The sequence below is a fragment of the Ruditapes philippinarum genome, unplaced genomic scaffold (genome assembly GCF_026571515.1).
Source record: "Ruditapes philippinarum isolate M1 unplaced genomic scaffold, ASM2657151v2 ctg6879_1_1_1_1, whole genome shotgun sequence".
Classification (NCBI taxonomy): Eukaryota; Metazoa; Mollusca; class Bivalvia; order Venerida; family Veneridae; genus Ruditapes; species Ruditapes philippinarum.
The window spans coordinates 126,495-141,760 of NW_026856207.1; the positions used below are offsets into that span (position 1 = coordinate 126,495).

The 15,266-nt window shown below is 32.3% G+C and overlaps 1 protein-coding gene and 1 long non-coding RNA gene across 2 annotated transcripts; both read right to left on the reverse strand.

Moving 5' to 3' along the window:
* Positions 1 to 875: 875 nt before the first annotated feature.
* Positions 876 to 2,957, reverse strand: LOC132745784 (uncharacterized). The gene is made up of 2 exons (XR_009627903.1): positions 2,650 to 2,957; positions 876 to 2,612 (listed from the first exon to the last, which is right to left on the reverse strand). It is a non-coding gene; the product is annotated as an uncharacterized LOC132745784 (long non-coding RNA).
* A 1,373-nt stretch (positions 2,958 to 4,330) lies between these two features.
* LOC132745785 (H(+)/Cl(-) exchange transporter 4-like) lies at positions 4,331 to 12,345 on the reverse strand. Its single transcript, XM_060734759.1, has 6 exons — positions 12,325 to 12,345; positions 8,744 to 8,802; positions 8,207 to 8,314; positions 7,655 to 7,773; positions 5,927 to 6,021; positions 4,331 to 5,732 (listed from the first exon to the last, which is right to left on the reverse strand). Exons 2-6 carry the CDS (start codon positions 8,760 to 8,762, stop codon positions 5,642 to 5,644), a joined length of 432 nt encoding a protein of 143 aa, XP_060590742.1. The 5' UTR covers positions 8,763 to 8,802; positions 12,325 to 12,345; the 3' UTR covers positions 4,331 to 5,641.
* Positions 12,346 to 15,266: the final 2,921 nt, after the last annotated feature.

Here is a 15,266-nt window from a genome sequence, read left to right on the forward strand (position 1 = left end):
TTTTTAAGTTAAAATTTCTTTTGAAGAAAAGTTTAAACACCAGGCCTTTAAAAAAAATCGTTTTTGAAAATAGAAACAGAATGTTTAAGTTCTGTCTGAAGCATAAATAATGAGTTGTATGTTTGGGAATATTCCTTTATCAAATCTATGTCTTGCCATTATTTTTCCTAACAATGTGCGAGTATTAACCTCATATATACGTTAACATGTAAAGGTATCCAGTCCATCAACAAATCGTTAAAATTTAGAATTCTTTCAGATGATTTTAATTCATTTATTTTTTCTAAAAAAACCTTTAATCGGTGATACAGATACAAACTTTTTTGGTTGACAGTGTTTCACCATTTCACCAATAGATACAGGAACATTTAGCATACTTTTTATTTAAAAATTATTTTTTGGTATTCAACCACTGTACAAATTTGACCAAAAGATGTCAAAATTGATAATAAATTCAATCACAGAAGTTCCAGGGAAGATGTCAAAATATACAGAATCACAGGGGATCAAAGTAATATCTCAAAATAAGTTTATCACAAGAGACACAGAAAATATCTAAAGATTAACAAAATAAACAGAATTACAATGGAATACATGTATCTCAAAATTATCCAAATGAATAACTAGAACCCCAGGGAAGATTTCAAAATTACTAAAATATATAGAGGCGCAAATTACCCAAAGATATCAGTAAGAGCCTGAAGAAAATGTCAAAATTACAAAAATAAATAATTAAGAGGACAGGGGAAGATATCAAAATTACCAAAATAACTTGAGTGAAAGGGAAGATGTCAAAATTACCAAAAACATGTTGATGGACTGAACACATTGATATTGTTTTATGAAGTGTAAAACGAAAGCATACAGTCTATAAATAACTGATTAACATTTATTAACATATAGCTATGACATATACATGTATGTATATATTGACATGAATTGATCATGTATGGCATTTTACTATATATATAAAACATCATGGGGGTTTTATCACAGAATATATATAATAAAGGAAAAAATGTAAAACATAAATCTTTCTGAATAAATGTTTGAGGAAGATGAGTGGAAAATAACAAAAACATTGACATACATATATACAGATATAAATAAACAACATATACAACATGTTGGTGATAATTCTACATAGCCATACAATACTCCCTATTAAATAGAAATTCTTCACATTTGTCTACCTAACAAAGTCTAAATACATGTACAAATATTGACTTTCACATAAAATCCTGTTAATTGTTTGCAAGCATTCTTTTAAACTTATTTTTTTATTTAGTTTGTCAATATATTTCTATCATTTAACATATTAATTTCACGGTTTATTGTGACGATAAAAACTTTTTTAAATAGCAGATGTTATGCTAAGACTCAGCAGTAAAGTCAATCTTTACATTTTATTATTGTTAAGAACAATTAATTTAAAAATCAAACATTTTTAGCGAATATATTCTTCATAAAACAGTATTTTAATAACTTATGTCATAAATTAAAATGTTAACAAAAACAGAAACAAAGGTAATATCACTTAAAGATAATACATCCGCTCGATAAAATTTAAAAATAAACTTTAAATTATGAAAAACTAGACCAAAAATATCAACTTGAGTAAAACATACTGAGGTGAGCAGCGATATAAAACAAATACAGGGTTTTACTTATCACAGTTTTACAGATATACAATATCATTATGTGTAATACAAATCACATCTTAGTATCATTTTTTCCCATTGCCGCCAAATATATGTAGGAAATAAGCTTCCAACATTCAATTTATTTCATAAATGACTTGTTTTGTTGCAAACATGGCATATTAGCAATCTTCTCGCTTGGTGATTTGTTACAACAGAACTTATACAATTTAGGTATAACTTTAATGTGTAACTGAAAGGTTTAATTTCAAATTGGCAAAGCTTACATTTCTTCGCACCTTTATCTCAGAATTTTACTCTCTTTCTTTTGAATATCAACATCCTAAATATGAATAAATCATTCTTTAATTTGATCTCATTTTTTTCAATTTCATAATTCCCTTACATATAATACAACTTAAATGTTATAATTTCAAACTGTACCCACAAACTATCAATTTTAGTCTCAACAAATTAAAAAATATCTGTGTCAAATTTCACAACATTCTACAAATTAGAGTGATTGTTTCATAATTCAACTATATAAGTAAAGAACTCTGATAAATAAAACCCAGTAGTATAACATAACTTGAAGGTAGATAAATATTCAATGGAATGCTAAATGTAATTTACAGTCACGTCATGATTCTGACACACACAAAAATTATCATTTCACATGATCATGATTTTATGACAAAGCCTTACAGTGCCATCCTCTCAATTTCTCTGGGAACTTTTGGCACAACAGTGTACAACAGGTTTACAAGCTTTATTGGTGTTACACTGTGTACATTTGGTGCCTTGTTAAATATATACTGTGTATACCATGTAACCATTTTGCACAGTACCACATTGTGTACACCAGATAACCATGTTGTATACCATTACACTATGAATACCAGGGAACAATGTTGTATGACATTGTACTGTGTACACAGCTAACTATTATGCACAGTATTACACTGTGTACACCTGATAACCATGTTGTATAACATTACACTGTGTACACCAGATGACCACGTTGTATAACATTACACTGTGTATACCTGGTAAGCATACAGTTCATATGATTCAAGCAATACACTGTGAACAGTAGGTGACCGTATGCCATATCCACTTCACTTTGTATCAATCACTATTATACTATATTTCTCAGCACTGAACTGTGCACAACAGGTAAATAAACAGTTTCAGCATTGAAATATGTACAGCAGGTCAAAATAATTTACAGTATGCAGCATGTATATTTCACGATATGATCTAGAATTATCCCATAAGCTCAGCCTATAATTACAAAATTACACTGTGTACAAAAAGGTATAACAGTATACAGTATAACACTGGCTACAACAGCTAACCAAATTTTACATCATTACTTCATTCCTACAAGTGTAACTGGTAATACAGAGCAAACCATAAGACTGTACATAGAAGATTGCAAATTTTCATAACAATGCACTGTGTACATTGTAAACTATGAACAGCAGGTTATCATATGCTTAATCATTACACATTCTGTACAACAGAAAACCATCCTTCTCATCATTTACACTGTGTTGAAAACAGGTAATCATACAGTTCAAGTATTACAATGTGTAAAATTAAGTTGCCACAATTTACAGTATTGCAGCATGTGCATCAGATTACTTTATTCAATATCACCACACTATGTACATAAGCTTAACTTATAATTAAAGAAAGACACTGTGTACAACAGGTTTGATATTTTGTGGTAACACACACAGTGTACTTTTTTAAAATATATTCCTGTTTTAACAATTTTCATACATGATAAATTCATTACATTTCAAACAATAATTCCATTTTTTACACATTTTTAAGTGATAACTTACAAAATATTTGCTGTCTATATCTTACATTTGATTATTTGAATTATACTGAACCACTCACTACTATTACATTTTAAATTGTGAATTTGAATATCACCAACTTAATAAATAAATTGCATTTTATACTAGAGTCCTTAAAACACCAATATGACATGTTCCTTAATTTCATAAAAGAAATAGAAAGACTGGATTCGGTAGATCTAATAAAACATCCTGTCTTTCATACCAAGGTGTTGATGTGTTGTTCCTTTTGTTGATTTAGCATTAATTCCTTGAACTAAGTAACAAAAACCTATCATCCAAGGTTGTGCTTTACATATTTTCTATTCATACTGATAATTCTTTTAGATCATCCAAATCTTCACACAATTAGATAGTTCTCTTCCATTTACAAGAGGGCCATGATGGCCCTGAGGTCGCTCACCTGTATATAGGCCCCCGGAGCGGGGCCAGTTTAAACCCCAGGGCTTTTATTTGAACAAACTTGGAAGATACCCATTAGAAGATGTTTCATGATGTTAAGTTTTTACTACACACATATAATGAAAAACAATGACCTTCTCCCCCCCCCCTGCCCCGCCAGGGCCAATTTTAACCCAAGGGCTTTTATTTGAACAAACTTGGTAGACACCCATTAGAAGATGTTTCATGCTAAACATCTAAGCTCTAACTCATTGGGTTTTTTAAAAGAAGATTTTTTAAGTTTTTACTACACATATATAACATATATAGTTAAAAACAATGACACCCCCTGGGGCGTGGCCAGTTTTGACCCCAGGGCTTTTATTTGAACAAACTTGGTAGACACTCACTAGAAGATGTTTCATGCCAAATATCTAAGCTCTAGCTCTTTGGGTTCTTTAAAAGAAGATATTTAAAGTTTTTCTTTCGGTTGCCATGGCAACCAGAGTTCTGCATGGAATTAAATTCTTTGAACAATTTTTAAAGGTGACCACCAAAGGAACATTCCTGTGAAGTTTGGATGAAATTGGCTTAGTGGTTTATGAGGAGATGTCATTTAAAGTAAAAGTTTATGGCCGGACGCCGGACGAAAAGCAATCACAAAAGCTCACCCTGTCACTTTGTGACAGGTGAGCTAAAAATAACATAGTTCAAATAACATTTTGAAATCAAGAAAGTGAAAACTTTCCTTTTGTAAAACTTTATCTTAGTATATAATAAATTTTGGCTTAAAAATTAAAGAAATATTAATTATATATGGGTGTTCACATCTCATATTAAAGTATACAACTTGTTACAGTAATCTCATTCCAACAAACTTAACTATCAATCAAAGAAAATTGCATGGAAATACATTATCTCTAGGCATATAGTAATTTCATAGCAAACACAAGCACTTGTTAGCTAACAATATTGATCAAATATAAAACAATAATAAAACATATCATCATCACTGTATTCAATAATTATTATTGTTTCCACTCCACTATTTCTATGCAATATAACTGGTTTTGCATCAGGCTCCTCACTTTACAATACCCTTAATACATTTTACGCTGCATCCCTAAAATTTCCAGCATGACTGACAACACAGGCATAAGAACCATGGCAACAATAAAGTACAATAGCAACAATAGTAAATTAAGTAACTGTTCTTTGTCTTAATCTAGCATATCATTACTCATGTTCCTAGTAAAATTCGTCTATTTTTCTGTTTAACACTTATTTAATATAAGCAGGTAAACTTTATCTTCAGCTGCTTCACCAGACAACAAAAATCAGATTTCTTTTTAGATAAAATTCAATTTTTTAACATTTAATTTTTTTTTATTTCTGTTACAATATTAAAGCTATTCATCATCCGAACCTTACATTGCTTAATTCTTTACATGAATGGCAATGAATTCAAACCATGATAAGTTACCATTCACAACAATTTCAAAACATGATAGGTTTTCAAGACAACAAAATCAAAACATGTTCAGTTTCTATGACAACAAATTCTAAGCATGTGTGGTTTCCATGACAACAAAAATAAAACTTTGTTCATAGACAATATCAACGTCAGTTATAATCTGACAATGACTGTTCACCTTGTGATCAGTGTTTTTATTGATGATCACAAGATAGTGTACTGTCTGCTTGTTTCTATAACAACAATGTTTCCATGACAACAATGATAAGAAATGATCAGTTGAACAAGATGGAGTCTGGGTCCTGATTCTGCAGCTGAATTATGTGACGTAATACATCTTTTTTAGTTATTATGCCAAGAAGTCGCCTGAAATCAAGGAGAATACAAAAATTCAAGTATTATATTTGTGTTTAATGGAACATACAAATGTATATAAAGAAATGTGCATTAAAAACTTACTTTTCTGTCTATCAACATTGAATCATTTCAAAAGTGTGGTGTTAAAGAAAACTCAAAAATATGAGGTTCTACTCATACAAACCTTAAAATTTGTAACTTACCCATTAACAGTAACTAAAGTCTGTCTGAGGCCAAGTTTTCTGAACATTTCTACGACTGTCTCCATGGGAGTTTGATCTGTTATTGTAACAGGAGCCTGAAAAACACAAAAACGTTTGAACTGAAAAAACAACACTGATTTCATGACTTTTCAACTTTTTATTTCTTATCAATACTAATTAACAAGAGGGCCATGATGGCCCTGAGTCGCTCACCAGAAACAACTGCTTTTCAGTGTTGGAATGTCAATATATTCTCATATTAAACTTGAGCATAGAATATGTTTAAACAATATTTTGAAGAAATGCCATGACCTGGGGCATTTAAAGTTTAGCTTAAACAGGGCTAATCAAATTAATATGAGCAAACTTGATAAAAGACTACCTAAGAATGCTACACAGTTTGGTGATCATCTATCAATTATTTCAGTAGGAAATGATGTTCAAAGGTTTTTCTTATTTTTAGCTTAAGTGGCCCCTAAAAGGGGCTAATCAAATTAATATAAGCAAACTTGATAAAAGACTACCCAAGAATGATAAAGACAAAGTTTGGTGATCATTCATCAATTAGTTCTGTAGAAATAGACACTTAAAGGTATTTCTTTTTTTAGCTTTTGCGGGGATAATCAAATTAATGTGAGCAAACTTGATAAAAGATTACCAAAGAATGCTACAGACAAAGTTTGGTGATCATACATCAAAAAGTTCTGTAGAAAAAGACATTTAAAGGTATTTCTATTTTTAGCTTTTGCAGCCCCTAAAAGGGGCCAATCAAAATAATATGAGCAAACTTGATAAAAGACTACCCAACAATGCTACAGACAAAGTTTGGTGATCATCCATCAATTAGTTCTCTAGAAATAGACATTTAATGGTATTTCTTTTTTTAGCTTGAGTGGCCCCTAAAAGGGCCAATCAAATTAATATGAGCAAACTTGATAAAACATTACCCAAGAATGCTACAGACAAAGTTTGGTGATCATCTATCAATTAGTTCTGTAGGAGAAGATGTTTAAAGATTTTTCTATTTTTAGCCCTAGAGACCCCTAAAAGGGGCCAATCAAATAAATATGAGCAAACTTGATAAAAGACTACCTAAGAATGCTACAGACAAAGTTTGGTGATCATCCATCCATTAGTTCTGTAGAAATAGACATTTAAAGGTTTTTCTATTTTTAGGCCCCTAAAAGGGGCCAATCAAATTCATATGAGTAAACTTGATAAAAGACTACCCAAGAATGCTGCAGACAAAGTTTGGTGATCATCCATCCATCAGTTCTGTAGAAGAAGATGTTTAAAGGTTTTTTTCTATTTTTAGCCCTAGAGACCCCTAAAATAGGCCAATCAAATTAATATGAGCAAACTTGATAAAAGACTACCCAAGAATGTTACAGACAAAGTTTGGTGATCATCCATCAATCAGTTCTGTAGAAGAAGATGTTTAAAGGTTTTTCTATTTTTAGCTCTGCTGACCCCTTAAAGGGGCCAATTGGTATGACATGAGCAAATTCAAGTGTGACTGTCACAAGGATGCTACAGACCAAATTTAAAGTAAATCTGCCCAGTAGTTTCAGAGAAGAAGACGATTGTTGACGCATGACGACGGACGCCGGAGCATCCCCCTTTGATACTAATAGCTCACCCTGAGCCTGCGGCTCTGGTGAGCTAATAATGCGAATGTGTAAAGTAATTTTTCTTTAAGTCGTAGATAAATTTAGTCATTAAACTTACCAGATCTAATATTTTTCGGAGTTTTAAAGGAGCAGGTCCTACTGTATTACTAGGGATCTGATTAGAGAAGTAAACTATTGAATCACTGACCACACCCTCCACATTCTTACGTGCATTTGCTGAAAATAAGTTATATAACAGATATGTAGTGACAAGTATATATAGGTAATTTATAGTATTATACTTGTGTATATAGAAGTTTTAGATTTGAAGTATCAAGTACAATATCATAAGTTCAATATATCATACCAAAGTTTAAAATATCATACCAAAAATAAAATATTATACCAAAGTTTAAAATATCATACCAAAAATAAATATTATACCAAAGTTTGTAAGATAATACCAAAACTTAATAGTTCATACCTAAAGGGCCATATCACAAGTCTGAAGCATCATTATGATAAGGTTTAAGAGAATCATGAGTATAGTATAGTAGTATAGTGAGGAGACATATTAAATCAAAGAAACCTTACTCAGTGATTTAAACAGAGTTGGTCTGATTAAAAATCAATTGAAATTGAACAAAACAATAAAATGTTTATTATTTACCTATAGCTAATTGTAGATCTCTTCTGGTAACAAAGCCTACCAGATATTGGGAATCAAGGGAGACCACCACAGGGAAACCATTGTGTTCTGTCTCCTTCAACAATGTTTCTGAAAACAGAGAAACTTTATTTCAATAGGCACAACTAGAATTTGGTCATTTATTTTCTCTTAAATCTAAAAAGTTGATTTAATGATTATCATTGGTAATTTACAAGAAATGTTCTTTAGAATAGTTTATTTCAAGTCTTCAAAACATTTTTTTCACTATTATAAATTTATCTAAGAAGATTTAAACAGATTGTTCATCATTCCAAAAGTCAAAACAATCTTTTCTAGCACAGATACTAGTCAAGTTTTTTCTGGCTAGATTCTGACCAGTTAGCTACATTAAATAATCTATAATATAAAAATCACTATTTTGGATAATAGATAGTTCTACTGACAGCAACGTACAGGTGAACAGGCTAGCCTGACTATTATTTAATGAAAAGTAAAGTCAAGTCATCCTAGCTGCAAGCATTTAAAAGGTTAACTTACCTATTTCTTCTAGAGACATGCTTTCCTGTGTTATAACACACAGTGGTGGGTCATTTCGTCTGAAAAATTACAAAATTAGATGTATGAATAAATTGTAAGATGCAAGAAAAGAAAATTAAATTATAACCAGCGGGTAACAATAAAATTATTTTGTCTGTGAATATAAACAAAAATTATTAACTTGTTAAGAATTATTACTCGTCCCCCACCCACAACCAGCACACACCCAAATAATCTAGTAAGTGGCCACCCTGATCAGCTATCAACTATAATTCTAAAACATAGCAAACAACTTTACAAGTACAAAGCAATTCCTTACACAAAATAGGCCAGATATAGAAACAATGTCTGTTCCTCATTTTCAACCAACATAAAGTTTGTACCTGCTCTGACCCATCCATTCATCAAAAAAATTTATACTCTGAACTTTGCATAAAAATAGCATATTTTAAGCACTAACCATACTAAAAGGTTTTTGTCTAGCAACCATAACTTTTGAAGAAATCATGTGACTTAAAGACATGTTTTTGGCCTAAATGAAAACAATTTTGTCAGCAATAATTGGGATTTCAATAAAATCACAGAGTCAACATGTTTTTATCATGTTAACAAAGCACTTCATTCAACATTATGTAACATGTTTACTCTTCATTGAGAAAGTTCAAAGGTCAAACTTTCTTTTCTAAATGTTTTTCTAAATGCATGTACATCCTTTTTGTCTAGCTACTGGGTCTGAAACTAGATGACCCATGTATACATATCACTATATCATACAAACATAGCCTTACACTACAGAAAGCTTAACTCTATAAATGTCAGAATCTTGTAGAATTAAATAACAAACAACGAAACAAATGCTGTAACAATTGTGTCAAAATTATAATTATTAACTTAACAAAATGCAATAAAATAAATGTAAGCATAAAATGGTGAGAATAAAATGAACATGAGTAAAATACAAGCAGTTCATCTATGATGTCTATAATGTAAGTAGCTACAACTTAGACTTAAGTTAAAAGATACAAATTACAAATGTATTTTTTCATGATAACATGTACTACATGACTTGATCCCATCATATAACAATGAGAGAATATTATCCATAATATCTCAACTGGAAAAGGTGCAAGCATAATAATTCTATAATATTTTATTTTGATGATGCATACAATTAGGGCAATGGTACACCTTTGGGAGCATATTTCCCCATACATCATAACCATAATTGAACTAGCTATACAATTGTTAATACAAAATCTGAAGCAGGTAAATAAAACATTTGCAGTCTATGAAAACAAATCAATTTTCTAGGCATCATAAAATCATCAATATCAAAAAACAATGCTGCATTCCATGCAGATAGATTCAGTCAGCATTTAACCCTTTTGAATAATCCCTGTGTTTATCAAAAGGACTTGCCTATACCATCAGTTCAAACAATGGAAGACTTACTAAGTCTGACTATCCTGGCAGTCTGACCTGAGTCTCATAATGTAGGTTTGGATTTTATAATATTATCATTTTGATATTGGCTCCCCTTCAATGAACAATGGACAGTTCCTAATTCAATGTTAGGCAAATATATTTTATAAATCAGGTAAGGTAAGGGTTAAAAACTGTTATGTTGAACATTATCATGATTTTTTGTTAGGTAAACTACAGAAAAGCATGCTTAATTATTGTATTGTAACAAGGTGTGCATGACTATTCTAAAGTAGTGCATAATATGTATGGCTATCTTTGTCAAGTCTAGTGATTGAATCATTCAGTAAGGCCCTCTTTGCAAGGTCTAGTGATTAAGTCATTCTGTATGTTTATCTTTGCAAGGTCCAGTGGTTTAGTCAGTCTGTATGGCTATCTTTGCAAGGTCCAGACATTACGTTATTCTGTAGGTCTATCTTTGCCAGGTCCATTCAGTAAGGCCTTCTTTGCCAGGTCTAGTAATTTAGTCATTCTGTCTGGCTATCTTTGCCAGGTCCTTTGATTCAGTCATTCTGTATGGCTTTCTTTGTCAGGTCCATTCAGTAAGGCTCTCTTTGCCAGGTTCAGTGATTAAGTCATTTTGTAAGACTATCTTTTCAAGATCTAGCTATTAAGTCATTCTGTATGGATTTCACTGCCAGGTACAGTAATTCAGTCATTCTGTATGGCTAGGCTATCTTTGCCAGGTCTAGTGATTAAGTCATTATGTATGGCTATTCTTGTGCTTTTCATGGAATAGCACAGAAGTGTCACATTGAAGGTTCCATGATAACCGCCGTATGAACACATCTGCGGATGTTTCTAAATTCAAAATTTTACTATTTCATGTTTAAATGTAGAATTCTGCTTAAGCCGGTGCTAGGGGGCGTGGACGGTAACTTGCACTTTTCAGTACCGTCCATGAACAGGCTCAATCAAACCGAGCCTGCAACATTTTCATTTTTGCCGTGTTGGGCTTTCTTTACGGATTCTGTATTTATCTATTTTATGATCACATCCGCGTTATTTGTGCCGTGTGGCGGCTGTAAAAAGTCTCCCTGTACATTTAATCAATGATGTTATATTTTCGATCCTTGAAGATCGTTCAGCACGCTTTATTTGTTGTGCTTGTGGTATTTTTAGTTTCAACTTTTCGGCATTTTCTAGTTGGGTGGTTCCAATATTCCTACTTGAATAATGTTGAATCACCCTTAGGATATGAGGCCTGCTTTTTAAATTTGTCTTTTGACGTCTTATCTGTGATACGCAGGCTTTATTACCTCTGATCCCCTTTCAAAATTCCATTTTACTTAGTTCTGCCCATTGTTTTCTCGTTTAGGGCACACGCTTTTTATTACTTGGGGACCATACGCCGCTTTTCATGGAATAGCACGGAAGTACGTGTCACATTGAAGGTTCCATGATAACCGCCGTATGAACACATCTGCGGATGTTTCTAAATTCAAAATTTTACTATTTCATGTTTAAATGTTGAATTCTGCTTAAGCCGGTGCTAGGGGGCGTGGACGGTAACTTGCACTTTTCAGTACCGTCCATGAACAGGCTCAATCAAACCGAGCCTGCAACATTTTCATTTTTGCCGTGTTGGGCTTTCTTTAGGGATCCTGTATTTATCTATTTTGTGATCAAATCATTCTGTATGTTGGTTTGATGATTTAGTCATTCTGTTTGATTTGCCAGGTCTAGTGATTAAGTCATTATGTATGGCTATGTATTCAAAGTCCACTTATTCTTTATTGCTATAATAATTTAACGGTCATTTTTATGGTTATGTCATTTATAGTGAGGCCCAGCTTTTACGACTTATAAATATACACCCTAATAATGTACATTTACATGTACATTATATTATATCATAACAACTAAAATAACATATGTGCAAGTAAAAAGCATGCTATTATTTGTCATTTATGAACTGCTTCTTTAAGCATAACTTCTTGTTTGATTAATAACATGCGGCCAAGCTTTTAAATATATAATGGTCAATGACAAGAAATCTGTTGAAAGGTGATCATGACAATGTTCAACAGAAACCCAAAGTATTAAAACACAGCAAAGTTGCTATAAACACAACAAAGTGACATTCACAACTAACTTACACTTCGAGACCATAGCGCCAACATCTTTACAATGAAAACAGTGCAATATATACATAACAGATCTTTGGTTTTTCAACAAATATTATTTTGATTTCCTACTTAATGATTTAAACATATTTATTTTTTTAAATTTGCTACACAAAATTATATTTATGGTACAAATAAAAAGTTTCATCAAACCTAATTATCTAAACAGTTAACTTTTGATGGCCCCAAAATTAATGATCAAAAATGGATGTTGAAAAAGTCCATGGTACAAATTAAGGTGGAAAAAGGTAAAGAAAGTTTATCAAGTTATCAAACTAAATTAAAATATAGCTATCAAATTCTCATAACTTTTAAAGTTGCTTTTTGCAAATGTTATATGGAAAGGAAACAACATACATGTACAATGTACATAATTCCTTAATAAAAAACCTTAAAAAATCAAAACAGTACAATAAAGATAGTTTTCCCTAAAGCAATCTCAAAATAATACAGTAAATGTTCTGATTGGCCAACGTCATTTTATTAAATTCCAATCAGCCAATGGAATGTGAAAATTTTAGACTGGTTGTTAAAACAAGATCGCTCATCTGACCCATCAAACTCATCAAAGCAATTACTTAGACAAGAATCCTGGCCAAGTTTAAAGACAATTAATTAAAAATTGTGATCACTAGAGGGTAAACAAGATTTTTCCCTATTTTTGGGCCCTTTTGACCCAGTTTTTTTTCCCCCGGGGGACCCAAAATTTGATCTTTAAATGAAATCCCTCAAGAAAAAATTCAAAATAAATTTTAGGGTAATTTGGTAAAAACAGTAGCTCTTAGTGTAAACCAAAATTTATCTTTTTTTTAGCTCCCAAAAAGGGGACCACTAGGGGTGTTAACTAAAAAAATGTGGCGGAAAGACGATATGGAAAAAACCCCGGGCAAATTTCGATGGACATTAACGGTTTCCCTTAAAAAAACACACCCCTGAGCTAAACTCAAAAATTGAGCTAAATAAAAAGGGCCCCTGAGGCCCGGATCGCTCACCTGAACCCCAAAAAGCAAAACCAAAATGTTTAAAACAAAACATCTGGGGAAAATTTTGATGCGATTGGAAATCAAACATTTTAATTAGTGTGTTTAAACAAAAAACCTTTCCCGACCAATTTCCAGGAAATTTGGATCAAAACTGCAGCCACTAGAGAGTTAAAAAGATTTTTTATTTTTACCTCCTGTGACCTAGTTTTTGACCGGACATGACCAAATCTTAGCACTTGACCCAGAAAACATCAAAACAACATTCTTGACAAATTTCCAGAATATTTGAATCAAAACTGCAGCCACTAGAGTGTAAACAAGCTTTTTCTATTTTTAGCTCCTGTGACCTAGTTTTTTGACCTGAGATGACCCATCTTCGAACTTGACCTAGAAATCATCAAAACAACCTTCCTGACAAATTTCCAGAATATTTGAATCAATACTGCAGCCACTAGAGTGTTAACAAGCTTTTTCTATTCTTAGCTCCTGTGACCTAGTTTTTTGACCGGAGATACCCATCTTCGAACTTGACCTAGAAATCATCAAAACAACCTTCCTGACAAATTTCAAGAATATTTGGATGAAAACTGCAGCCCAAATGCGTTAACAAGCTTTTCTATTTTTAGCTCCTGTGACTTAATTTTTTGACTGGAGAAGACCCATCTTCCAACTTGACTTAGATATCATCAAAACAACCTTCTTGACAAATTTCAAGAATATTTAGATGAAAACTGCAGCCACTAGAGTGTACACAAGCTTTTTTCTATTTTTAGCTCCTGTGACCTAGTTTTTGACCTGAGATGACCCATCTTCGAACTTGACCTAGAAATCATCAAAACAACCTTTCTGACAAATTTCCAGAATATTTTAATCAAAACTGCAGCCACTAGAGTGTTAACAAGCTTTTTCTATTTTTAGCTCCTGTCACCTAGATTTTGACCGGAGATAACCCATCTTCAAACTTGACCTAAAAATCATCAAAACAACCTTCCTGACAAATTTCCAAAATATTTGGATGAAAACTGCAGCCCCTAGAGTGTTAACAAGCTTTTTCTATTTTTAGCACCTGTGACCAAGTTTTTTTTGACCGGACATGACCCATCTTCGAAACTTGATTTAGATATCATCAAAAACAACATTCTTGACAAATTTCCAGAATATTTAGATGAAAACTGCAGCCACTAGAGTGTTAACAAGCTTTTTCTATTTTTAGCTCCTGTGACCTAGTTTTGACCGGAGATGAACCCATCTTCCAACGTGGCCTAGATATCATCAAAAACAACCTTCCTGACAAATTTCCTAGAATATTTGGATGAAAACTGCAGCCACTAGTTGTTAAACAAGCTTTTTCTATTTTTAGCTCCTGTGACCTAGTTTTTGACCGGAGATGACCCATCATCGAACTTGACCTAGATATTATCTAAGCAACCTTCCTGACAAAATTTCCAGAATATTTGGATGAAAACTGCAGCCCCTAGAGTGTTAACAAGCTTTTTTCTATTTTTAGCTCCTGTGACCCTAGTTTTTGACCGGAGATGACCCATCATCGAACTTGACCCTAGATATCATCAAAAACAACCTTCCTGACCAAAATTTCCAAAAATATTTGGATGAAAACTGAGCCACTAGAGTTGTTAACAAGCTTTTTTATTTTTATTCTCCTTGTGACCTTAGGTTTTTGACCGGACATGATTCCATCTTCAAACTTGGACCTAGATATGAAATTAAACAACCTTTCCTTGACAAAAATTTTCCAGAATATTTGGTATGAAAAACTGCCCAGCCTATAGAGTGTTAACAAACTCTTTCTATTTTTTAGTCCTGTGACCAAAGTTTTTTGACCGGGACATGGACCCCATTCTTCGAACTTGATTTGATATCATCCCAAAAACAACATTCTTGACAAATTTCCAGAATATTTAGATGAAAACT

Coding starts and splice junctions, on each gene's coding strand:
- LOC132745785 (XM_060734759.1), bottom strand. Junction 6,022..7,654: donor TCCGAAAAATATTAGATCTG/GTAAGTTTAATG, acceptor TGTGTTTTTCAG/GCTCCTGTTACAATAACAGA. Junction 5,733..5,926: donor ACTTTAGTTACTGTTAATGG/GTAAGTTACAAA, acceptor CCTTGATTTCAG/GCGACTTCTTGGCATAATAA.